Genomic DNA, 27991 nt, shown 5'->3' with positions numbered 1-27991 from the left:
ACTTAGAAGAATCAATTAACCATTTTCAGGAATCATATGACCTTGAAATTAGGGAAGTTGTGACTAGTCTTTCTAGAGACACTGAAAACTTTAAGTTTGGGGGTGATTTTCATTCTCCATGTTCTTTAACTATTAGAAAGGTCCCACACTTTGGACTTGACATATGTGCCTCAACCATTTTACAATATTATCTTCATACACGTTTTCCAGAACCTAGTGATGTCCATAAGGAAGTTCAGTTGTTAGAAACCCATCCTCTGGTTGATGTGGTTTACCCAGGCTATGATATCCAGATTGACTTTTTTTTCCCACCAAATATTTTTCGACCAATTGTGGGAACGTATAAGTTTCATATGTGTCAATTATTAAGTTTTGAGACTAAACCTAATTACTTTAGGAGATTAGGGTCGACACATTTGCTTAAGGAAGACCACCACTCTCATTGTGGTCAGCCGTGTGAGTCAAAACTGATTGACTTTAAGGATCCACAATTATTCAGGTTATTATTATGTGCTTCTAAGTTTTTACTTGAGTTTTTCCATACTCTAATACCTGAACCGGACCTTAGCTTTGAGGAATTCCAGCGCATGAAAATATGTTATCTAGACCCTTTCATAGAGCCTGAACCTGAACCACAACTAGATGTAGTTGTGTTAAACAGGAAACTAGACAAGGGTGCGCTTTATTTGTTAATTTTCTTGGCATGTTGCAGATTCCTTTTACTTGTGATAGCTCTATTTGGTTTTGATGACCCACAAATATTTCGGCTATTACTTTATGATACGAGGTGATTAATCATTTCTTATGTCTGGCTGAAGACGTTAAACTTAGCACTTCTTGGGAGGTAACCCAATCTCATGCAACAAGGTAATATCTTTCCTTAACTCTTTTGCTTCAATAGTAACAGTTTCTCCTTGTTCATGCTTTTAATTTCATCTTTACAACATTGAGGACAATGTTAGATTTAAGTTTGGGGGTATGTGAGAAACTTTTTAGTTGCATTAATAAACTCCAGAGCCTAGAAATTTATGCATATTAAGGATAGCACTAACTAATCTAAGTGGATGGAAGCATTTTTGTTGTAGGAGTTGAGGAACCAATCTGATTATATGGCAACATCTAAAGAGTCTATTCGTAAAAGCACAGAGCTCAGTTGTTAGAAATAACATGATAGTTTCACCATATCTCGTTGAGTCCTTTTCACTTCTTTTTGATGTTGTTTTGTTTTTAAACTATGTTTCTCTAAGTGATTAGGTGGGGCTCACGATTCAAGTTATTACCAATGCTAGGGTGAATTAGAGTGATTGAGATACCAAAAAAAAAAGTTGAAAAAAAAAAGAAAAAAAAAAGGGGGAAGAAATTGAGACCAGACCATTTGACCAAAAGGAATAAATTCAATAAAGTCGACCACTGGTACCCTTGTATATGCCAGTGTGTTGATATTATTCAGACTAGTATCTCAATCCATTAGGATAGGTTCATTTTGGCGGAGGCCTTCAGACAGATATGGGAAACGCCGTTCACTTAGTAACATCAAAACCATCTATGTTTTTCTCTATATCCATCTTCTTGATCTATCCATGTGATTAGTTTTGACTCCGGATATTTATGTCCATAGTGCGACTATCTGAGTAGAGCTCTGTCACTTATATATGAATTTTAGTATGCTTGAGTGCAAACTCGTGTACAACAATTGGAATTTCGCATCAGGGTACTTCCTCCTGTAGTCAATAAGTATGCCAACCAAGGAGATTCTTTAGTGCCTTCCAAGGTTCTGCCTAGATAGCTAGGGTCTGGAGTGTAAAGGTTTTGTGGGTATATCTCTTGGAATCCCTCCCGAGACTATAACTCGGCCACTAGGGCCACCTAGGGGTTTAAAGGCTTATTGCATACGCTAAATGCAATCGACGATGCCTGCGACAGTGAGTTAGGATTTTATTTTCTATTTGATTTGCTCGAGGACTAGCAAATAATAAGTTTGGGGGTATTTGATAGGCAAATTTTTGTGTCTTATATAATCTCAATTGTATATATTATTAGTGCTCGATTTTATATTTATTATGGCTTTTTATGTCCGTGTAGGTATTTCTGGAGAAATAAGCTTTTGCGGCGAAATTTGCTAAAAAAGTGGTTTTTGCGCTCGTGGGAGAAAATTACTATACGGACTCTCACTTTGGATAAGGGGTAACCTAATTACTAATGGGTGACCCATTTCCAGGCATCTGCTAAAGGGAGACCAGCCACGTATAAGGGGCAGTCATCTTCAAGAATTCAAAATATGCTTTTTGGCAGGAAAACAAGTTCACTCACTGGCAGAGTTGGATTCGACTTTTGGACGCGTCTGGCAGAGATTCAATCACGAAGCTTGTTTGGGTTTACTCCCTAAGCCTAAACAGGCCTGGTGAAGTCTTTGAATTGCACCCAAATTGGCTAGAAACCGAGTTGGAGGTAAACAGGAAAATTATTTTTACACGGACCTTATTGAGCTTATTTTTAGAAGTTCTAGAGAGACTAAAGACCTAAAACTCTTTCTAAAGATACATATCTATGGAAGGAAGAGTTTGAGACAATCGGGAAAGCTCAGAAACGCGTGGAACGATTTAGAGAAGAGATTATTGTCGTAACTTCCAAGGAAGGAAAGAAGAGATTTCGAGGAGTTTTGGGGAGATTAAATCGCTCTGTTGGCTATATATAAGTTGTTGGGAGTTCAAGGGAGAAGTTCGAACAGTTTGGGGAAAGTTTAGAACACCACAGAGTCGAGAAATCGAAGTTGCAGGAAGTCGAGTTCTGCTGCTGCTGTTGAAGAACACGAAGATTGTGATCCATGGAACTAATATTGGAAAATTGATTTTTATTGAATGATTGTGATCCATTTTGCTTGAGCATGCTTAGTTTAAGACTTTTAATGTTTCATGCTTGATGTATACAATTGTTACTTCAAAAATCTACTAAAGGAAATATATTAGAATCACTTTAAACGCAAAGAATTGCATGAATATTGATTAGATTAAATCACTTAATTGGTCAATGGTGGAATCCTGAGTCTCATTGCTTTTTATAATCTTGATAACAACTTTCTATTGAGTTTTATTTTAATTTAAGCCTAAAACAAATCTCCACAAGTCTGAGTGAACGACAACTTTACTACCACTTTCTACAACAACATAAAAACCACATCAATTTTTGCCGCAACTTACCCAAAAGCCTGCTCCTTAAGAAAAATACCAAACTGGAAGTACAATCCATATACCAAGATTAAATTCATTCATTCTTAAAAGAGGGAGTGAAATCACCAGCCAAAATGGTGATACTGCCATTAGCAAACAAAAAATATCGCATTGCAGTTCTAGTTGCCGAGAGAGTTTATCACAAAAATGAAATGTACAAAACTAAGTTGTATTATAAAATGGATGTATATAAAGAGTCATCTCATACGTAAACCAAAACCAAAACAATTTCTCAAGGAATCATTTAAATGTAGGATGCAAGGTGGCACATCAAGGAGAGAACTAAAAACAGTTGACATATATGGGCTGACTTGAAAACTATAAAATTCTTCCCTTCTTGTTTGAAATTCAATCAAAATCACCACATTAAAGATATATACCAAAATAGAAAAATAAGCATGGAGTACCGCCAGGTCAAACGTCAACATTTTTAAATATAAATTACAAAAGGGTCAAAGAGAAGGAAAAATGAACAAATGTTTTTATGATCTTAGTTTACAAAGCTTTACTTGAACGGCGAACATCAATGGATGAAACAAGGCAATAGTAAAGCAAGGTGTTGGTATATTTTGGTTTCATTTTTGTTAAGGCTATTAAAAAATCTCAATTTCTTGTTGTAGTGGAGTTTTCAAATTTAAAATTCATTGGGTCATTTTAAGAAATAGTGAAAAGGTCAATTTAGAAATTCAGTGCAGGACTTGAGTTTGGAAAGAAAAATGGACTTAGGTGGCTACATAATGTCATTAGTCTTTATAAACTTGTTTGTAACAATCAAAAATGGATACACGGTTCAACATGCAAGGATTTAAACAAAAAAATATGGGTTTTCAAACTAACATTGTTGCAAAAAAAGTCACGAAAACAGAAATAACTTGTAAGGAGTTTTGGGATAACGTTTGTTAAATCTTCGGTTTAAAAGGATTCAAATACTCAATCAAAAATCCAGCCCATACTGTAAATAATCATACTTTGAAACCAATTCATATAAAAGATTAATATGGAAATGGGAATAAAATTCTGATTTCCCTCTCGGCAACTCCGACAATACGAGTTAGAGTTTTAAGGATTAATCAAACTAATCAGACAACAAAATCAAATTTTCCCTTTCTTGGATTTATAGAAATCATGAAGTATCGGTGAGAAATATAAATCAAACAATCATTAAAACCATCAGAACCATAGTTCAAAATGAAAGAAAGGAAAATATCAATTGAAGAATTGAGAGAAAACCCCCTAACTGTGTCAAAATCCTTAATCGAAAATGGGATAGAAGTTGCATCCAAATTTGTCTTCACAAATCGATAATTTCTGATATGCTTGAGAATGTTAGAAAGAAACAGTGGTTTAAGGAGAAAACAGTGTTGAATAAAACAAAGAAAAATGAGTCTTCACCCCATTTAATTTGGTTTACAGTATCAAAGACCGAAGCCGCTCATGTCCGTAACGTGGCACACATGCTAATTTTTTTCCCCTTATTAACTAGAGTTCTTCCAAGGAATCTACTAATCATGCTCACCAATTGATGCTAAGGGATGACTACTTTGCTAAAAAAAAATATTCATACGGGTTGGGCTAGGGCTCAAACCGAAGGAAAATATCCGTGTCGCTACACCATTACACCCTAAAAAAAGAATTGCGTCCCGCAATTCAAAATAAACGAAAAACTATGAACGTTATCTTCAATCAGTTTCGGCGTGAAACATAATTTTAACGTGATAATTATAAGTTAGAGGGTTACCCTTGATTCCGTCATTTTCAGCTTCCCCTTTAACCTCAGCAACATGTTTAAGTTCTCGTTGAGTGTCACATTGTCTCGGTTGAAATGGTGGTACGTTGTTGCATGGTTGGTAAGGCTGATGGTGGTAGACAAGTCGCAGATGAATCTTGGAAAAGTGTTTCGCTCTCTTCAACTGTTCGAAATGAAAAATTATCATTTTGGCACCGAGAACTCATTCCTGATTGTAACCTGGTTCAATACACATTTTCAATGGTTTGTCCTTCTTGAGCACAAACAGAACTTGTGTCTATCACAGGGATGTACTCCGTAGGAAACCCAGTTCAGTAAACTCGTCAACTTGTACGTGCAAATTCTTCATTTCTTTAGGCATCAAACTATAAGGAGGTATAGATACTGGTGATGCCTATGGTTGTACTTCAATATCAAAGACGATCTTTGTCTTCGCTGGTAACCTGCGCAAAGTTTCTGGAAAGACATCAGCCAAATATCTAACCACAATGACGTCTTCTCCCATATCTACAACTCCTTCGAGTCTACAGCGAATCTCAACTTTCTATAGTCAATAACAACATCGGAAATAGTCAACAGCGAACCTAACAGATGTTCTATATTGTTCTCTAGGCGTTCTGTTTCCTTGTTCAGGTTCTTCTTCTCACGTATCGAGATGGAGGCTATAGTGTTTGCACAACGCGACATCTTCAAAACAGAACATGCGTTAGTTCACAACTGGTTGTAATGTACATTACTAACATACCTAAAGGATATGTATATCACGGTATCTAGATAGTTTTCCCCAGCCCCAAAGCAATTCGATAAAACTGAAAAAAAAACCTTATATTCATCAAAACCGAAATGAAATCATTGGACGGTACAAACCAAAACAACTTGTTCACATCTTAAAATCAAGTACACAGCATCCGAAAATAAGTAAGTACAAAACTCATAGTCCCAAGTGAATCAGAACTGCTCTGATACCAAACTGTGACGGACCGGTAAATTTCCCTTATAAGGGGCTGAGTTTCAACCCGTCCAGCATGGCCAAACCCCGGTCACGCCACTCGAAAATGAAAATGCAAACAGTCAAAAAAAGAAAATAAACTAAATAATTTATACAACAAGAAAAAATAGTTTACACAGTGGAAAATAAATATGTAAATGCTTGTTTGAACAAATCCAACATAAAGTTTGACAATGCACCTGTTTTGAAACTAAACAATTTTACTGTGAGGCCATTCAAAACAGAGAGCAGGGAAAATGTTAAGAGAACATTCATGTCATGTCATAACTGAAATGTTTACTTCTTTATTTCAAAAATCCTACATAACCAAATTAATTAAATCACGTGGTTTTAAACATATGTATATGCAGTACTTCCATAACAGTCCCAACAAGGTCTGATACACATGGAAACATTTAGAGTTTACTGTAGGAGACTTTTTAAGTACACTAAAACTATATTCTTAAGTGCCCAGTTCAGAACAAGAGTGAGTATAATGCATTACATCAATACGTGATTGGAAAGGCAGAAAACGAAAAAAAAACTAGTTGATACAAATATATTAGACTACAAGAAATTCCCAGCAGAAAGTTATATATACATTAAAACTGCATGTATCTAGATTTGACGATAAAAAGGTTCCAAATGAAGTCTGATAAAAACACCCAAAACCAGAGCTTACATACCAAACCGTAACTTATGTATTTACAAAGCAAAATTAAGTAAAAAGCAAGTCAAATACCGATACTAAACTACCCAGATACCCCCTGTGATATACAATATCATAAGCTTACAAAAATACTAACTTTCGAAATGCTAAAAGCCTGTTGTAATCTCTTCCCGGCTTACCGCTGCAATCTCCTCTCGTACTCTGTGGGGAGGAAAAACAAAACAAAACGGGGTGAGAGAATGCCCAGTAAGGGTTACGGCAGCAAAATAATAATGTCAACATGAAAATATAAATGCGTAAACAAGGAGCAACAAAAATGATAAAATAGATAAAGAAATCCTTACGCAAATACCATTCAAACAAGATTCAGAGCCATAAATAAATTTACTCTACCATGCATGGTCAGTGCCACCGTCAGGGTAGTTCTGGTTACCAGTCATCGTTGCCGCAACGATCTTCCGGGTTTCCACCGAGGTGGTGGGGTGCCATTTAGGCCCGACGTTCCTAAAGTAGAGCTAATTTCTAGTTCTTACTGGAAGCAATCGCAATTGAATTCTCGAGTAAAGAACACTTTCTAAAACCACTACCAGTTCACAAAAATCAAAGGAAGCAATGCCACAACTTGCCCAAAAGCCTGCTCCTTAAGAAAAATACCAAACTGGAAGTACAATGCATATACCAAGAATAAATTCATTCATTCTTAAAAGAGCGAGTGAAATCACCAGCCAAAATGGTGATACTACCATTAGCAAAAAAAAATATATCGCATTGCGGTTCTAGTTGCCGAGAGAGTTTATCACAAAAATGAAATGTACAAAACTAAATTGTATTATAAAATGGATGGATATAAAGAGTCATCCCATACGAAAACCAAAAACAAAACACTTTCTAAAACAATTTCTCAAGGAATCATTTAAATGTAGGATGCAAGGTGGCACATCAAGGAGAGAACTGAAAACAGTTGACATATATGGGCTGACTTGAAAACTATAAAGTTCTTCCCTTCTTATTTTAAATTCAATCAAAATCACCACATTAAAGATATATGCCAAAATAGAAAAATAAGCATGGAGTACCACCAGGTCAAACGTCGACATTTTTAAATATAATTTACAAAAGGGTCCAAGAGAAGGAAAAATGAACAAATGTTTTTATGATCTTAGTTTACAAAGCTTTACTTGAACGGCGAACATCAATGGATGAAACAAGGCAACAGTAAAGCAAGGTGTTGGTATATTTTGGTTTCATTTTTGTTAAGGCTATTGAAAAATCTCAATTTCTTGTTGTAGTGGAGTTTTCAAATTTAAAATTCATTGGGTCATTTTCACAAATAGTGAAAAGGTCAATTTAGAAATTCAGTGCAGGACTTGAGTTTGGAAAGAAAAATGGACTTAGGTGGCTACATAATGTGATTAATCTTTATAAACTTGTTTGTAACAATCAAAAATGGATACACGGTTCAACATGCAAGGATTTACACAAAAAATATGGTATTTCAAACTAACATTGTTGCAAAAAAAGTCATGAAACAAAAATAACTTGTAAGGAGTTTTGGGATAACGTTTGTTAAATCTTCGGTTTAAAAGGATTCAAATACTCAATCAAAAATCCAGCCCATACTGTAAATAATCATACTTGGAAACCAATTCATATAAAATATTAATATGGAAATGGGAAGAAAATTCTGATTTCCCTCTCGGCAACTTCGACAATACGAGTTAGAGTTTTAAGGATTAATCAAACTAATCAGACAACCAAATCGAATTTTCCCATTCTTGTATTTATAACAATCATGAAGTATCGGTGAGAAATATAAATCAAACAATCATTAAAACCATCAGAACCATAGTTCAAAATGAAAGAAAGGAAAATATCAATTGAGGAATTGAGAGAAAACCCCCTACCTGTGTCAAAATCCTTAATCGAAAATGGGATAGAAGTTGCATCCAAATTTGTCTTCACAAATCAATAATTTCTGATCTGCTTGAGAATGTTAGAAAGAAACAGTGGTCAGGAGAAAACAGTGTTGAATAAAACAAATAAAAATGAGTCTTCACCCCATTAAATTTGGTTTACAGTATCAAAGAACGAAGCCGCTCATGTCCGTAACGTGGCACACATGTTAATTTTTTTTTCCCCTTATTAACTAGAGTTCTTCCAAGGAATCTACTAATCATGCTCACCAACTGATGCTAAGGGATGACTACTTGGCTAAAAAAAATAAATTCATACGGGTTGGGCTAGGGCTCAAAGTCGAAGGAAAATATCTGTGTCGCTACATAAAAAGTCTCACACACATGCTCCATTATAGATTACATGGTTTTGTGAACAGAGTCCCCAGAAAGCATTAATGCATAACTTCACCAATTGATGCTCGGTCACATTTGGTTTATGACAAACTAACGCCCGATTTCTGAATCCCTTGACTAATCTTTCGGATATTCATTGTTTCGCTCCTTTTGAGTTGTAGCCATGTCTGTCTGAGTCTTAGTAAAAACTTCTTGTATTTCCATCAAATCAGCAATGGTAATAAGGGATCGGCTCCCCCGGTCTCTCTTCCTGATGGTGGAGTAGCAGCGGCTCTGGTGGCTGTTGGAGGTGTCACACTTGAAGAAACGTTGGGGGTGGCGGCGGCGGCTCTGGCTCTGGTGACTGGAGGTGTAACACCTGAAGGAACGTTTTCCGCGCCGCTGGTGTTGGGCATATTAATGCTACTGGAAGAAACGTTAATACCAAGAGTAATCTCAGCGCTAGTGTTTTCAGGGTTTGTTGCTGATCCGGACCTGAGTTTTACCATCTTGAGATCGGGATTGAAAAAATGAAATTGGAAACTGGAAATTGGTATTGCAACTGAGAGATTAATCTCCCACTGTGGTCGCCAATTGTTTGTGGGTGAAAACTGTTTCTGCTGATTTTGGTAATTTCGGGTGTGTGGATGAGAAACGAATCTATACCCTAAACAATGTACTGCACGGGAGTACTTTTGATTCGAGAGATCAATCTGTACAATCCTGGCCTAAACCAAGAAATGGTCGTTCTAGGCTTGCTTCGGTCACAAAGTGAAGCAGAAGGGTTGGTCTTAGGGAGGGAAGCGAAGAGAGTATTGAGACCAGAATAGTTGATTCTGAAGGTGTGGTTGTTTATGACTTGAATCTGAAAGTAGAACTGGCTAGCAGAATGGAAAGCTACCAGGTGATTTCTAGATATTGTGTTGTTGCCGACCAAAACTTATCCTTTAGTGAAAATAGGTGAAGTCTATTTATACAAGTCATATTGAAACGTACCCTGGTCTCGTAGGAAGTGGAAACGATTGAGTGGTGGAAGAGTAGAGTAACGTGTAACCGTCGGTCATTATGCTTCCATGATGAAGGAAGTGAATTCATTTACACGGTTACTTTTTACCACCACTAATTGTCATGCTTCACGACACTTTCTTGTAACGAGCGCATTGCATGCCACACGCTGTAAACGACTAGACCAATACCCTGATGAGCATCCCCCAGTTTGTGACATGTTTGATGTCTCGAGTGTTTTCGTAGAAAACATGTAGCACTTTGCTATGTATGGAAAGTCAAAGTCAAGGGACTTACCGCGGGAAAATAACATGTAATGTTATTAGGCTCGTTTTGGCTAGTCGCCTAAAAATTGCCACAGGTTTGTTAGTTCGTTGGCGAACTTCGATGGCTGAGATCGCATCTCATGAAGGAGGGAAGCCGTTGATTATGGCTACCTTGTGTTGGCGCATGATAATGGCGTGGTGGCGTTTTGGTGTACGCCAGTGGCAATGTGGCATAGCTGGCATGGATCGTGGATGTCAGTGGCACGGTGGTGCAAGTGGCGCCTGGCGTAGCCATGGCCGCTAGATGTAGGCAGCTGGTCACCTGAAACTTGCCACAAGTCTGTCAGTTCGGCGGCGAACTTGGATGGCTGAGATTTTAATTCAGGAGAGAGGGTGGTCGTTGATTATGGTCACATTCTGTTGGCACCTGTTAATGGCATAATGGTATAGCCGCGCCTGTGACGTTGTGGCACAGCCACGCATGTGGTGTTGTGGCACGACCAAAGCTAGGATTTGGCTCCGTGGTCAAAATTAGGGCTTGACGGCGTGGCCAAGGCTAGGATTTGGCGTCGTGGCCAAAGTTAGGGCTTGGCGGCGTGGTCAAGGCTAGGATTTGGCTCCGTGGCCATAGTTAGGGCTTGGCAGCGTGGCCAAGGCTAGGATTTGGCGCCATGGCCAAAGTTAGGCGGCGTGTCCAAGGCTAGGATTTGGCGTCGTGGCCAAAATTAGGGCTTGGCGGTGTGGCCAAGGCTAAAGTGGCTCGTGGCATGTTACTGCAGCAGAGTGGCATGTTGGCATGACGATTAATATGTTTTTGTGGCAGTGCACGTTTGGCTTGTCAGTTAGTATGGTGGTGCGGAAGGGCGCGTTTGTCCTTTAATGTATGGTGGAGAGTTTAGAGCGACTTGATTGGTCAAGAAAAGGGTCCGGCCAAACATAAGGCGCGACCACATCTCTAGTGCTTGTGGCGCATTTTAAAGTGACCTGTTTGGTCGGTAGGAAGGAGAGGGGCAGGCCAAGCATGGGCGTGGCTATACTTTTGGCGTGAGTGTGGCGGCCTTAAAGCGACATGATTGGTCGATGGGAAATGGGGCCGGCAAGTATGGGCCGAAGTAATCGAAAACGTTCTTCGGTCCTACTCGGTGGGGTACCTTGTAGCGAGGAGCAATGAGATCGGACTTGGAAATCGCCAATACTCATCCTTATACTCGGAACCTTTTTATTCGATATTTATATATAATACTCATGAGTCATAAATTATACCTAATACTCGGTCTCCTCGTCCAATCACTCGACGAGTACTCGATCTCCTCGGTCGATTACTCGGTCTCCTTGGTCGATTACTCGGTTGTTCATCGGAATGACCTTGGACTCGGAAATCGCCTCGCTCATTTACCTTGTAGCGAGTACTCACCGAGTACTCGGTCGAGGAGACCGATTTCGACTACTTTGGTATGGGCCCAGCCACAACTTATGGGCGTGTGGCGAGTTTAAAGCGACCTGATTGGTCGAGGGAAATAGGACCGGTTTAGGATGGGGCGTGGCCAATGGCAAGTGGCGCCAACTGGCCTAAGGCATGGCCACGCCTCCCTTTTCTGCCGCGGCTCCCTGTTTTCTGATTCTTGGCAAGGTTTTGCACCTACTAATCCATGGCGGATTAATTTCCTAGTTTTCCTAGGCTTACTTTCGACAAGCAAGGTCTGGTATACTGCGCAAGGCGCAAAAGTAATTGATTGAATTCTATGTGTTGACACAGAGTTCTTTAAGTTCGTTGCCAGAGAGCAGCATGCTTTCTGATTGAATACCTTATGCAAAGACCTTATCCTTGATATTTGGAAATTCGTGCTACTCTGCTGCGAGTGAACACAAATTGTCATGCCATATCAAAATTAAGGGTTCAGCCGGGGAACACAGCATAGAAAGCATTCAAAGAAACTTATATTAAGCGAATATAGGCAAGGCGCCGAAATTTACAGGACATCTGGGATGGTTGCTACATGCGCCAGTCTTGATAAATTTCATGTAAATATATTGAATGGCTTAATAAATATGCCAGTGGAGAGGTTAACACTCATGGCTCCGTTTCCTTACAGAGTGACGTCACATCAGATGCAAGGTTTTACAATTTTAACCCTAAGCTAAAAACCACCATCAACAACTAGTTATATACACTTTTACTATGGATGCATGCTGCATTAGACCAAGCACTATGGAAGAGGACATCCCTTCCCTATCCCTCAAATGTAGGGAAGGGATATGGCTCAAAAGGCAACTTCATTATGGTCTGTTTCATCCCTTTCATACACTGTGTTTCCGTGTGAATAGTGCCATGTTTTTTCCCCAGATTTTATATATACGGGTTTAAAAGGGTTAAAGTGAAAACCAAGAATAAAAGAAAAATCTCAAACGGATACTGAGTTTCCGTAAAATAGTTTTTCACACGGAAACTCATCGTGTCCTTCCCTACAAGGGAATCAAATATGATCCACTTTGAGTAGTAGGAAAGGGATATCCCTATACAAGTAGAGATGTGGGAGATCATAATAATTGCCAAATTAGATTTTTCACTACATATAAAGAATTAGGAAGAGAAATAGGCCACCAAAGTGCTTGGCCTTAACGCTTTCTCAATATTGAATTTTGTCCCAAGGCTCAATTTACTTGATTGGGACAACATCATCAATTTGTTTGGGCAATAAAACAAGCTCATTATTGAAAATTACATTTATATCCCCATATCTTAGTCAACAATCCAGTTTTGAAGTTTAGGCTTCATATGGAAAAATATAAAATAGATAAAGGGAAGAACAACATGTACTCATTGAACCATACCAAGTGTCTATACGGTTGGAGTTAATGAAGCTGAGTAAATGGAACCTTTGGGTGATGCTATATTATAGACTTGTTGGAGTTGAAGTTTGATATTTTCTTTTAAGAACTTTTTGTTGGGTGCTGGTTAATCCAACTGATAAACGGCAACAAACAGCATCAGAACACTACTTATCCATAACTTTCCGTCCCTCTCTTCCACTTCTGTGTACACATATATCTCACTATCAGACACGTGTATATAAAAAGATACGTGGAAAGCATGCAGGCCAAAACATCAAAACATGATGCGTCACGAAACACCAAATAAACCCCGAGGAGTTACTTTATCTCATCCCCAAAAGAGAAGCTAAGATCAACGGTGGGGAGAAAGTTAGCTGACACGAACTGACAGGGGCAGAAGACACTTGTCTGACACGAGCAGACCCCTCAACTACCCGCATTAAACACTCTGAGCAGTGTACGTGTCGACCAACCTGTGGAACGAGCGAGGATGCCTCTGCGGGATCAAGGGGAAAACGCAGACCTCCGCGTGATGGACGCAAGGACACAAGAAGATAAGGTTCCAACGGTCTTCAGAAATGGGTCCCACATTCTAACCTTATAAATACCCCATCTCCACCAAGAGGAAGGGGGATCGGAAAAATCAGGAAGAGAAGGAGAGAGAGAGAGAGATTGCAAGGGTAAGTTAATCACTTAGAAGAGAGAAACATGTAAACCCAAAAGTCATTCGACTATTCATGTAAACGTGAAGAACATAGTAAAACAACAAACCCCGTGGTTTAGGCCTTAGTGCCGAACCACGTAAACCTTGGTCTTATTTACATTTCAGCACTTTACATTTAGTTAGCTCCATGGATGTTTACTTATATGTTTTGTTTTCCTTAATACTTATATCCCATGCGCAAACGCCTCGCATGGAGTTGTTAGATGAGGCCATGATAAACCCGAAGGTTTTGAGCCAATGAATAAACACCAGGATATCATCATCACGATCTCTTTAGATGATAATGATTGATTGTGAGCGTTCGGACCCCCTCGCAGGTTTGTGTGCTCACAATTTGGCGCTAGAAACAGGGACTTCGTCCCGGTAAAAGATTTATCTTGTCCTGTGATTTCATTTTAAATTGGCATATGATTGCTCTGATTTATCAGCTCGGACCGTATAGATCATTCGTTAACTGTATTATGTTCAAAAACCCACCTTTTATCTTCGATAAGAGTTATTGTTCTAATCCGCGGATTTACACTTTTCGTAGTTTTTATACTAAGGATCTCCTTTAATAAAACTTTAACCCGTATATTATAACTTGCGTGTATTAATTCTCCTGGAAGATTGTATTTCGCCAGCTAACCCGCTTCACGCGGATATTCCCGTTTTTATTGTTTGAAATAACTTATGCAGAAAGAACGTATTGTGAGTAAAGAAGGCAAGTTTCGGCGAGATTTCATTATCAACAAAAGGGCACGTGATGGAAAAGACGCAGGAAGCAGGAAAATCCAAAGCTTTGTCAAAAGAAACACCCAGGACAACCCCGGTCATCACCCGAAGCAAGCAGAAAGGAGATAAAGCTAAAATGACCAATCGAAGGCAAGATACTGCGGAAATCACTTCACCTATGAACGCTAATTCAGTTGCAGCGGCGGCTCTCAGAGCAGCAGCGACAAAGTACGGGGAGGCTGCGATAGTCCCGAAGGCTGCGGAGGCTAGCAATACCTTCGCCATGAGTCAACTTAATCAACCAAGAGAAAGGGTGGATGAATCCAGAACATTCCAACCCGCGCACCTTCTAACTTTTGGAATGCCACTAACAAATGATCAGAATCAAACCATACCGGCGGCTCTGGCACCGCAGAGGGGCGCTCACCCAATTTGGAAACACCAGCAACCGAAGCTGAACCCCTGCCACCTTTAGTACAGACCATGGAGGAGGGCGGCACCATGGCTGTAGCACGCGCTGGGACTCCCAATCAGGGGTCCAACCAATCACACCGACTAATGGCTGAGCTTGAGGAACTGAGGAAGACCAGCAGGTTTACGCAGAAGCTGTAGCTCTGTTGGCCAGAGAAAATCAAGATTTAAAGGAGCGGATTGCTCTAAGCACGAAGACCAGCCAACAACTTGATGAAGCAAGCTCCAAAGCACCAGAGCCAAACCAAGACTGTAGAGTCGTCTAGCGGCTAATGAAGACGCGACAAGGAGACGTAGCGTATCCGACCCGGATTATGACGATGGAGAGTCAGACGGTAATGAGCGAAGAATTTAGAGCACCAACGCGCAATGGAGGAACTACGAGATGAGATGATGGCGAGATCAGGCAATTAAAAAATAAACAAGGTGGGGGAAGGTTAGAAGAGGTCATGAGAGAAGCTAACTCCACGCCCTTAACTCATCGCTTGGCCAACACCCCTATTCCACTGAAATGCCCTGTCCCGACGTTCGAATGCTATGATGGATCCAGCGACCCTGCTGCACATTCGGTACTACAACCGTGTCTTAGCTAGATGGGGTCAGAACGACGCCGTACTCTGTAGATACTTCCCGTCAAGCTGAAGGGATCGGCGTTATCATGGTTTGATAATCTGCCACCAAACTCCATCCACTCATACGACCAACTCGCAGAGAAATTCTTAAGAACATACATGTACAACAAGACTGTAAACACCGGGATGGATAAGCTCTTTTCACTAGCAATTGGCTACAAGGAAACCACGAGGGAGTACACTAACAGATGGCACAAGATCTGCCAAGCCATAGGGAGCGTGGACCCAGTGGTAAGCATCAACTGCTACAAATGGGGCTTAGACCGAATGAGTCCCCTATTTGTTGAAATTCATGGGAGCGTGCCCAAGACAGAGGAGATCTCGAATAATTATCGAAAAGCACGCTCGACTTGAAGAAATTCAACGGGAAAACCCGAGGGCATATCCGCAGAGGTCTCACCGCACCAATTCAGCGGAACAAACCAATGGGGCCAAAAGTTGCTCAGGAGAGACCTCACGAAGATAGGAAGGAACGGAGGGATGAACGAAGAACAGGCGACCGAAAATTCGAAGATCAAGTTTACACGAAACTCAACGCTAGCTATGCTCGTATCCTACGAGAGATCAAAGGGAGGGAAAACTTAGAGTGGCCATGGTCTAAGGGAAAGCAGCCCCCGAGATCCGAGAAGTCTAAAGATTACTGTGATATCACTGTTTCAACGGACACCAGACCGAAAATGCAAGAACCTTAAAATAATGATCCAAAAATTAATTGATGCGGGAGAGCTCAAACATTACATACGAAAGGATGTTACCGAGGACAGATCCAAACGAACCAAACCAGTCCAACTTCCGGAAGAAACCGAACAATCAACACCATCTCGTGTTCCGAAGCCACAGGACCCTCACTCACAGCGCAGATTGGAAAAAGGTTACGGAAGCAATTCGAAGACCGCTGCGAGTTATATAAGGTCGATGGGATAGCGGTGGACGAACACGAAGAATGGATGGAATCTCCTATCATCTTCGATGCCGAGGATATCGAAGAAGATATGGAAGACCATAACGATCCCTTGGTCCTAACATTACCAGTAGCTGGATGTAACCTCAAAAAGATCCTCATAGACGGGGGAAGCTCTGTAACGTCCTATTCTATGATGCATTCAAACGGATGAAGCTCCATGATGAACAGTTAATGACCTCTTATCACACCATCTACGGATTCAATGGAGCAGCCACGAAGCCCTTGGGAGACATCGTGTTACAGGTTAACGCAGGGCCCATGAAACTGGAACCCGATTCAGTGTGGTGGACACCCCTTCCCCCTACAACGCATTATTGGACGAAATGGGTACAAGCTCAAAGGAGTTGCGGCAACATACCACCAATATCTCAGATTTCCAACACCTGAGGGAATAATGGAGATCAAGGGAGATCGATCACTACGCGAGAGTGCCAGGCCACTCAGGATCATATCAACAATGAGCAAGAAGAGCAGCGAAAAATCCGAAGAGTAAAAATCAAGAAACCGCGAAAGAGAAGGCCGTAGACCTGTTCCTTAAGGAAACTACAGGAAAGGCTTGACGAAAGATGGTAATGTCCAAGCGGAAACAAGTACCTCAACAACCAGCGAAGAACAGAAACACGCTAAATAGCAATTAAAGAGCGCCCCAGTCCTCGGAAACCCGAAGCCTGTGTTCACACCAGTAGAACCCGTAAAGGAAATCAACATAGGAACGGAAGAAGACCCGAAGATGATCAAAATCGGGACCATCATGGACGAAGGAAGAGAACATTCCTTAACCAAATTACTTAAGGAATATGCGGATGTGTTCGCCTGGAAGTTAGGAGATATGCCGGGGATTGACCCAAAAGTAATCCAACATGAACTACGCATCAAACCGGGCACGCCCCCGTTCAGGCAGAAAATACGAAAAGTGGCTCCAGTATCATGAGGCGGTAGAAACAGAACTTCGGAAGCTACTAGACGCAGGATTTATCAAGGAAGTCAAGTACCCTACCTGGATCTCCAACATGGTCATTGTTCCTAAGAAAAATGGAGGGGTTAGAATATGCATCGACTTTACTAATCTCAACAAGGCATGTCCAAAGGACAGCTATCCCCTACCGAGCATAGACCACTGGTAGAAGCAGTGAAGGATACGAAGAACTATCATTCATGGATGGACATTCTGGTTACAACCAAGTAGCCCTGGCAGAAGAAGATCAGCCACACACAGCGTTCTATACCCCACATGGCCTTTATTGCTATACCAGAATGCCTTTCGGCTCGAAACGCAGGGGCAACATACCAAAGGATGGTCGATGCTATCTTCAAGCCATGGATTGGAGGAACCCTAGAAGTCTACGTGGACGACATGCTCGTCAAAAGCAAGCTGCGTAAAAATCACCACCAGGACCTGAGGAATATCTTCGAAGCAATGAGACAGCATCACATGAAAGTGAATCCGGAGAAATGTACTTTCGGTGTCACCTCGGGGAAGTTCCTCGGGTATCTGGTAAAAAGGGGCATCGAGGTAGACCCAGCAAAGATTCAAGCCATAGTAGAGATGCCGTCCCCAAAGAATCTAAAGGAAGTGCAGAAGCTCAATGGGTCTATAGCAGCGTTGGGCAGATTTATTGCACGGTCTTCGGACAAATGCAAACATTTCTTCAATATTCTAAAAAAGGGAGCAGGTTCGAATGGACCGCTGAATGCGAGGAAGCATTCCAAAAAATCAAAGAACATCTAGCTTCAATCCCGATCCTGCAGAAGCCAGACCCTGATGAGGTTTTGGCACTGTACATAGCAGCAACGGAGGACGCAGTCAGCGCGGTATTAGTCAAAACCAATACAAAGGTAGAACAGCCTATCTATTACGTCAGCAAGACACTCAATTGCGGAAAGAAATTATACTAAGATTGAACAACTCATCCTCGCACTGGTATGGGCTACCCAAAAACTGAGAACCTACTTCCTAACTCACCTCGTCAGGGTACCATGCAAAGCACCATTGGAAGCAGTCCTCAAAAGCACGGGAAAAGTGGGCCGAATAGCCAAATGGAACACCCATCTGGACCAATTCAACATCATTCATGAAATTCAACATTCTCAGAAGTCCCAAGTTCTGGCAGATTTCTTAGCAGACCTCCCCCTTGACAACGACGAAGAGATTAAGGGAATACCAGAAGCCGAGGAAGAAATCAAGGATCCAATGGATATCCTCGAACCTGCGAGTCAAGACAATGGGAAGTCTTTGTCGACGGATCTAAAAATAAGGAAGGAGCAGGAATAGGCATTGTCATTATCACCCCAACTGGAGAAAGGATTATACAGGCACTTAGATTGGAATTCAAAGAGCATACCAACAACATTGTTGAATACGAAGCTGTCGTACATGCCCTACGTATAATAATAGAGATGGGGGTAACCGATGTAAGGCTGACAAGTGATTCGCAGCTTGTCATACGGCAAATAGGGCTCGAGTATAATGTGTACGATGACACCCTTCAGCTTACATGGCCTTGGTCCAAACATTGGCATCACAAATCCCGAACATTAAGTTCCGGCACTTATGCAGAAGGGACCTCAGGCACGCGGATGCCCTAGCATATATATCATCCATGCTGAGGGATAAAAATGCCGAAGTATTAAAATAGCAAGGGTATACGAGCCTTCGATTGCATCTCAATTCTCCTTCGCTACCAATCAAGATACGGTGGAAGAAAATATCGAAGACCAGGTAGGAGAAGACATCCATAATGACTTTGACGAAAGGATATCCTGTCAAGAGCAAATCAAGACGAAGACTTCAGCAACGAAGATGACTGGAGGGTGACAATACATGCCTTTCTCGAAAAAGGAAGCTTACCTGCGGATCGGAAACAAGCTAGGAAGATACTCTCCAAAGTGGGAAGATATGATCTTCGGGGGGTCCTGTATAGAAATCCTTCCTTGGACCATTACTACGCTGCTTGTCCCGGAAAGAGGGGCATCGAATTCTAAATGATATCCATTATGGTGACGCGGGGAATCATAGCGGCATGAGATCACTAGCTGACAAAGCAAAAACGCAAGGATATTACTGGCCGACAATGATACAAGATGCCGCGAGGATGTCCCGACGATGTGAAGAATGTCAGCGCTTCGCAAAAAAGATCCACGCGCCGGCAACAATGTTAAACTCGTCGATAGCCCGTGGCCATTTGCAAAATGGGGCGTAGACATCGTCGGGCCTTTCATCGAAGGATCAGGGAAGAGACGATTTTTGATAGTAGCCACGGACTACTTCAGTAAATGGGTGGAGGCTAAGGCCTTGGCCAGGATCAGAGACGCGGATGTGTTCACTTTCATATTCCAGAACATCATTTGCAGATTTGGTATACCTGCTGAAATTGTATCTGATAACGGCAAGCAATTACAGGGAAAAAATATAGACATGCTCTTCGATACTTTCAAAATAAGAAAGAACAAGTCCACCCCCATATACCCTCAAAGCAACGGACAAGCGGAAGCTACCAACAAGACCCTCGCCCTTATACTCAAAAAACAATTAGACGAGCATAAGGGAAGATGGTGCGAACAACTGCACAATGTTATGGGCATACAGGACAACACGAAGATCCGCACCGGGGAATCCCCGTTTCTTCTAACTTATGGAGCTGAAGCAGTCATACCTACGGAAATCCTCATGCCAACCACGAAGACCGAAGCTTGGGAGAAAAACCTCACAACAGATATGATGTTAGAAAGGTTGGACGACTTGGAAGGAAGAAGGGAAGTAGCATTGCAAAAGATGGAAAATTATCAACGAAGACTAGCAAGGGAGTACAAAAAAAGGTAAAGCTACGGAATTTTGTAGAGGGACAGTATGTGTTGAGAACAATCCCACGGTATCAGCAAGAAAAGAAATGGGGAAAGTTAGCACCTACATGGGGAGGACCTTTTATAATACACGACGTTGCGGGTAACGGTTCCTACTACCTTCGTAATCTAAAAGGCGAGGTCCTCCGGCATCCTTGGAATGCTAATGGCTCAAACCATACTTCCCATAGAGCAACGCAGATTTGAATCTGCTTGGAGTGTACCAGAAGAAGAAGGGAGCCTGACCGCTCCACATGTTTCTATCTCTGGAAGAGGAATTGCAGCCTCAACTTATCAATCAAACAAGCTTTCAAATTATCAAGTCAGTGGAATCTACCGACAATATTGGGGAAAGTAGTTAATCTACAATCTCTCAGGGCTCCCCCATCAGTGTCCATAAGTGTAGGACCAGGGGGAAGGCACCCAGAAAGAGATACCCAACCAATCTTAAGGCAACGGGTCGACGGAATGGGTGTGTAAATATTTTAATCCCATATCCTAGAACGTTGCCCCGGCCCCCACCGTCTGGGAATCCTCTGGCCCAGGATTCGCCAGCGGGGTGACAGGTCTCAAGACGATCACGAAGGTACCTTCCTTCAGTATCGCACCAAACACTTAAAAACTTTTGTTTTGTTTTTTCACAAATGCTTAAAATAAAAACAAACAACATTGCAGGTATATCAAGAAGAGGATTCATTTCATGGTGATTACAAGAAGTGAAAGGCCAAATTCAAGGATACACAATCAAAAAATATTCCTTTTACAGGATATCAGCAAAAAATATCCTTGTTACATGATTACAAAAAAAGATAATGATGCCGCGGACCCTACAAATGCTGCGGTCTCTACCTAGTGGCCCCATCGGCAGGATTATTCCGAAGACTTGATGGGACGCTCCCACCAGAAGGGGCCCGAGGAGCTGGGCAAGGCAGAAGGAACGGGACGACGAGGATAGTTCTTCACGAGACCATGCTCGTTTCCTTAGGCCAAGTTCTATCCTCTCCAGCATCTTGTTCGTCTCCTCAGCCAATTGACAACGAGCCTTGTGCTTAATAACTGTTGTCCGCTGTTGGGCTTGGGATAATAACGAAGATAGCCGATTCACTTCTCTAGAAGCAGCACCAACGGCCTCCTCGCGGGTTGCTGCTAAATTCTTGAAGTGATTGGTCTGTTCTTCCTGCTGCGCTAAGGAAGATTGAGCCTTTTCAAGTTTTTCATTTGTGACGCGAAGGCGTCCCTCGAGCTCTGAAAAAGACAACACCACGGAGTTAGCGTAGAAAAAAACAAGGTCACACTCGATGAAATGGGATTATACCTTCGACACAAGCCGAAGCCTCTTCATACTCATTAACAACCGCATCTCGCGCTTCATCAAGATGATCATATTCCGCGGATAATTTCTTATAGTCTAGTTGAAGGTTGGTGAGAGTAAATTGACAGGCATCTAATTCTACCTGCTTCATCGAGTCCATATGACGAAGGTGGTCGACCTCTTTATTTATCTCTGAGACCCCTTTGCTGAGTCTGTACATGCACACTTCAAGATTCCTCTCAGACTCAGCATGACGAGCTACGTCGGCACGGACGCGGAAAGAGCATTGCTGAGAGCGTAGACTTCAGCACGAGCATCATCTCTTTCTCTGGCAAGACAGAGCATATTATCCTGGACCCCTGAAAGAGGAATGGATCGAGCCGTCTGTAATTCTTCTTCCAGCAGCTGAATCCTAGATTCCAACAAGGAAGTACGCTCACGGGCTTCCCGCAGATTATCACGGGTCCACAGCAGTGTGCCATTAAATAAAGCACGATCATGGTTGTACAGATTTTGCATGTCGACCATCTGAACATGCCGCGCGCGCCATACCTCAGCCCGAGCATCCCATTTCTTAGCTTCACTCTTAATTTTCTCAACCAAATCTCTAATACGAGATTTTTGCCGAGCTCTTTCGTTTCGAAGCCATATCAGCTCGGGGACGCCACCCACTGGAGATAGGGTGGGGAGACTCAGACAGAACAACTAAGAATAAAGAATGACGACATACGGCGAGGGAAAAGAACCAAACCTGTGAAAGTGGAAACTTGGCTACGAGTTTGCTCTAACTCAGCGCGCACTGCAACAAGTTCTGAACGAAGACCGGCCTCTGCTTCACCCAGCTTTTCTTTCTCCTTAAGGCTTTTCTTCAGTTCTTCTATTTCCACCTCAGCCGCAGATAATTCCTTTTCTGTGACGAAGCTTAGCCTCGAGCTTCAGAGATTTCGCTTTGAAGAACTGATACAGCACGTGGTTACAATGCTCCTCCTCATCATCTACACATCAAGATGACAAAACATTATTTCACCGAAGCTTGATCACGTAAAGTATGTACGAAAATTTACCTCCAGCACACGCTGCTGCGGAAAGCCATATTGATACCCGTCGGCGATGGCCATCATATCGGCAACGGAAGTAGGAGGCTCCGGCACAAGGGTAGCTTCGGGAACAGTCAACCTTTTTCCCCAGGCTTCAGACCCGCGCCTTAGAAGACATCTCCATCATGCGACGGGTATACGCGGTTGATTCCTTTTCCCCAGCAACAACAGGAGCGGGATGAGAGACAAATAGAAGATTCTTTTCCTTAAACCAATCCATGATGGCGTCCTCACCCTCAGACGTCGGCGACTGGGGAAGATTATCAGGCGCGCATCAATGACAGATTTCCCTTCTCTGACACGACCCCCTCAGCAAATGTTGGCATGCTCCTCCGCGCCTACATGCACAGCAGGCTCCTCCGCACCACATCTTCTACAGTAGCGTCCCATTACCATCACCACCAAGAACATCCCAATCATCATTGGGGGAAAGTAAAGAGAAGTCCTCGGGAAAATCGAGGGCTTCGTCAAAGAACTCCCCCGTGGATACATCCGATCAAAAGAAAATTCTTGAGAAGCGGGAAGGGTATCCGCGACATCACCAGCAGGGACGGAAACATCCCCGATAACAACGTCATCAGCCACCACGGCTTTGTTCCTTCCTTCATCACCACATGACCAGCGAAGACCTCTTCTTCGACATTGATAGGGGAGGTACCAGTACGTTCCTCCCCATCTGTAATCTCGTCCTCAGCAAACTCTTCGTTCACTGGACTAGTAACTTCTTCTTGGGCTTCAACCTCGCCCATCACCGTAGTAGAAGACTGCTTCGGCCTAATCTTTTTCTTCTTCAACACCTGAAACCAACACCACAAAAAGAATTATTTTTCCCGACTGATGGAAGTTCTAAAAAAGAAGCGCAGCTAGAATCGCGTACCTGAGCAGCTGAGTATTCTTCGGTGGAGTATAGCACCGGAACCTTCCTCCTCGTCTCCCTCTACGACGTCAGGGCATAAGGAAAATTCATGCCCGCAAAGTTCAGACGCCAGGGACAGAAATCTCCATAGCGAACAGGAGGAGACTCGCGCGGCTTACTATTCTCGGTAGGCCGCCAACCGCGGGGACCAGGAATCCAACCGTAAGCCCACGGACCAACTATCTCGATAACGGTGGCGTGCCACTCGTAGTCATGATCGCGCTTGATCCTCTCTCGCGCGGGGAAGAGTTTCCGACGACTAGACGCCTCCGTGCCAGGAACATACTTCAGCTTGGCATCGCTGACCTCATTTAACAGACGAATCTCCCCGAGGAGCAGGGAGATTCCGAAGGCTGACACTCCACGGCTTGCGATTCCTACTATTGACGTAATCACCGAAGGAGTTATTGAAATTCTCAGGAGTATACCATTCCTTCTCCATGGGATTGGGGACGTAACAAGTCATCGACGTTTCCCCCTTACTCCGCAGATAGCATTCCTTCAGGGCGCGGAGATAATTCCCCGATAGTTGGGATACGGAACGGCTGTGAGTTGGTGGAAGACCCTCACGACTAGCGAGCACGTCATAGTAGAAGGAATCACCTGATTTGTACAACGGCAGCATAAGACCAGCTTCGAATGCCCAACCGTCGTTAACAAATGAAATTCATCGAACTCATACTTTGAGATAAGCTCATAAGTAATATCATCCTCAGGGGCATAGAAACGAACCCCGAAGGCTTGAAGCTCATGCTTTTCCTTGAATATTTCGAGATCAATATGCTTGAAGGTTACTTTTTTCCTACTAACCGAGACACTGCGTATCAAGGGGGAAGTCTCGGCCCTTCAGAAGCTTTTCTCTTCACAGGGGGATTCTTTGAAGATTCATCCCTCGGAGCTACACCCTTCGTATTCTTCCCTTTAAAAGTTGGAGGAGACCGCAGATGATGCTCGGGCACTAACGAACGTAGAGGAGGAATGTCAAAAGCAACAGCACGAGGCGGAGCCTGCGTACTCCTAGTATCATCACGAGGACGAGCCGCTGCGCGATCGAAAACTCTTCGGGAACCAGACGGAATTGTCGGAGGAATCTCTTCCCTAGAGGACGAGGCATTCGCTCCAGAAGAAACTCGACTCCGACGAACATCATCTTGAGACTCTCTACGCGGAGGAGATCTCGATAGCCCAGAATCAGGAGTCTGATAAGTAAGCCGCGGACGGTCAGACATGGCTGCGAAAAGATTAAAATCAAGAACAAGTTACACACAATCAAAAACATTACCAAAGATCAAAAAACCACATCCATAGCAATACACTCACGATAACGCAGAAACCCTAAAATTAGTATACATGCTCAAAATTTCATAAAATTCATACCCTCGAAATAGTGGCTTCCTTAATTTCAGATGAAGAACAGGGGCAAACTAGTATGCAAGCATCAGAAGAAGTTCTTCATCACAAACAAGGAACAACAGTAGCAGAGAATTTACAAATCGACACAGCGTGAAACAGTGGAAATAAAGAAAAGAAAAACTTACTGGCAAAAACAGCAGTAGAAGAAACAAACAGGGGAAGCGGGCGTGATTAATGCTAAGGTGGAGAGAATTTAAGATCACAGGTTCAATGAAGACTGACAGAGAATTTAAGATCACAGGTTCAATGAAGACTGACAGAGAATTTAAGGTCACAGGTTCAATGAAGACAGACAAAGAATTTAAGGGCTGAAAAAAGAATGAAAACTGAGAGAGCGTTTAGGAAGAATGAAATTAAATTTTCTTTCTATCCTTAAAATACCCGAAAGAAAGAGAAGGAAATTAAGGGAGGAATGGGAAACGTGCCCGTTACATAAGCAGTTAATGCACGAATAAAAGACGTGCCCAAGTATCTAGGAGAAGTTATTAGGAGTGAGAAGAATATGCGACGATAGTTTTTCTTCAAGGCACCCATTAGTCATTCAAGCCCGAAGAAAAGGGGCAAATTGTGTACACATATATCTCACTATCAGACACGTGTATATAAAAAGATACGTGGAAAGCATGCAGGCCAAAACATCAAAACATGATGCGTCACGAAACACCAAATAAACCCCGAGGAGTTACTTTATCTCATCCCAAAAAGAGAAGCTAAGATCAACGGTGGGGAGAAAGTTAGCTGACACGAACTGACAGGGGCAGAAGACACTTGTCTGACACGAGCAGACCCCTCAACTACCCACATTAAACACTCTGAGCAGTGTACGTGTCGACCAACCTGTGGAACGAGCGAGGATGCCTCTGCGGGATCAAGGGGCAAACGCAGACCTCCGCGTGATGGACGCAAGGACACAAGAAGATAAGGTTCCAACGGTCTTCAGAAATGGGTCCCACATTCTAACCTTATAAATACCCCATCTCCACCAAGAGGAAGGGGGATCGGAAAAATCAGGAAGAGAAGGAGATAGAGAGAGAGAGAGAGATTGCAAGGGTAAGTTAATCACTTAGAAGAGAGAAACATGTAAACCCAAAAGTCATTCGACTATTCATGTAACCGTGAAGAACATAGTAAAACAACAAACCCCGTGGATGTAGGCCTTAGTGCCGAACCACGTAAACCTTGGTCTTATTTACATTTAAGCACTTTACATTTAGTTAGCTCCATGGATGTTTACTTATATGTTTTGTTTTCCTTAATACTTATATCCCATGCGCAAATGCCTCGCATGGAGTTGTTAGATGAGGCCATGATAAACCCGAAGGTTTTGAGCCAATGAATCAACACCAGGATATCATCATCACAATCTCTTTAAATGATAATGATTGATTGTGAGCGTTCGGACCCCCTCGCAGGTTTGTGTGCTCACAACTTCACTTGCAGCTTTAACGACTTTACCTTCACTGTCCTCCAATATTTGCAAGAGTTTACCATCAGGGCTGTACTTGACAAGCATTGCGTGAAGTCGGCCTCCGATACTGAGCAGGTATTGGATCTTGTCTGTAATCGGGAGCTTCAGCCAAAATTTCCTTAACCCAGGGTAAAGACCACTTATATAGCTGAAATTCGTTCGGCGACAGTGGATAGCCACCCAAAATTCTCCCTTCTCATTAGTTCTGACATTATCTGGAAATCCATGTAAAATGGAAAACACCTCAGAAGCCCCTGCTTTCTCTCCTTCCAACCAGTATCTCGCCAACCTGCCGATGGATCCTTCGCAGAAGATTAAGAATGACTTTTCTTTGCTCATGGTTAATCCATTAGGGAACTGGAGGTTTCTGACAAGGACGGTCGTTTCCTTTGTAGTTGGATTGTATTTCAAAATCCTCCCTGTATTGTCTCCGGAGGAAACCAGCTGAATGAAGTTCCTCCTCTGGTATGTAACGCTACTATCCGTAAAATATATGTTTCCTTCGCCATCAATATCCAAATCATTTGTGAATTTCAACGGTACACCTTCTGCCTCAGTTACAAGTGATGTAGCTAATCCACCTTCTGGTCCGACCTTCATCAAGCCGAGATATGCATCACAGATATACATGTCTCCAGTTTTAATATCAAAGCGAAGACCCAGTGGTCGTCCACAAATATGCTCATTTTTCACATATGCATCTGACGCTTGTGGGTTGCACAGCTCTGATCTGTTTGGAGAAGTAAAAGCGAAATCAATCCAAGACTCGCCATTCCAGAAAACAATTCTCCCGTCAGCAAGTCCGGTATATGGACCGCGACCAAGTGGATCAAAAGCAATACTTTCAGGTCCTCGTACCTGATTCAAAAACTTGATTTCTGATTTCTGTAACAAATTCTCGTTATCTCTCTCGGTTGGTAACTCTGACCATGGATACATGTCAACTTTATGAGCTACAAAATTTGGGAATTCAGCAATTGAACTATGTTTAAATGGATCAGTTGCACAATAAACAGCTAGTAGTAGAAAGAATAACGCAAAGAATTTGGCTAATAATGCCATTGTTGACGAAAGAGGTAAGTACAAAATTAGCGTTTCCGGAATGAGGAAATTGGTTAAAGTTTGTGATTTTATGGTTTGGTTTCGGTTGTTTTATTTGAAGTTCTGGTGGTTCTTGCTTTTTAGTATTATTGTTTTAAAGAGTACAAGCATGTTAATCAAAATATCAACTGCCCGAGTACTCATGGAATTTTCATTTTGCATACATGCGAAAAATGCATGAGCAAACATATAAACTAGCTTGGCATTTGTTTTGCATGTGAGGTTGACGTAGTTAGTTTCATATATAATCTTAAATCTTTATTCAAAAGGAACTTGGCAAACAAAATGTAATCAAATGAAATCAACTCTTTCACAA

The 27991-nt window shown here is 42.2% G+C and overlaps 1 protein-coding gene and 1 long non-coding RNA gene across 2 annotated transcripts; both read right to left on the bottom strand.

Moving 5' to 3' along the window:
* Positions 1-4671: 4671 nt before the first annotated feature.
* LOC113274144 lies at positions 4672-8663 on the bottom strand. Its single transcript, XR_003322816.1, has 3 exons — positions 8537-8663; positions 6769-6833; positions 4672-5661 (listed from the first exon to the last, which is right to left on the bottom strand). It is a non-coding gene; the product is annotated as an uncharacterized LOC113274144 (long non-coding RNA).
* A 4422-nt stretch (positions 8664-13085) lies between these two features.
* On the bottom strand, positions 13086-27721 carry LOC113272939 (protein STRICTOSIDINE SYNTHASE-LIKE 3-like). Its single transcript, XM_026522721.1, has 2 exons — positions 26499-27721; positions 13086-13156 (listed from the first exon to the last, which is right to left on the bottom strand). Exons 1-2 carry the CDS (start codon positions 27634-27636, stop codon positions 13086-13088), a joined length of 1209 nt encoding a protein of 402 aa, XP_026378506.1. The 5' UTR covers positions 27637-27721.
* Between the last annotated feature and the right edge of the window lie 270 nt (positions 27722-27991).

This window comes from Papaver somniferum, chromosome 4, assembly GCF_003573695.1.
Source record: "Papaver somniferum cultivar HN1 chromosome 4, ASM357369v1, whole genome shotgun sequence".
Lineage (NCBI taxonomy): Eukaryota > Viridiplantae > Streptophyta > Magnoliopsida > Ranunculales > Papaveraceae > Papaver > Papaver somniferum.
The sequence above is the reverse complement of the archived record's forward strand: the minus strand, read 5'-3'. Positions and strand labels throughout refer to the sequence as shown.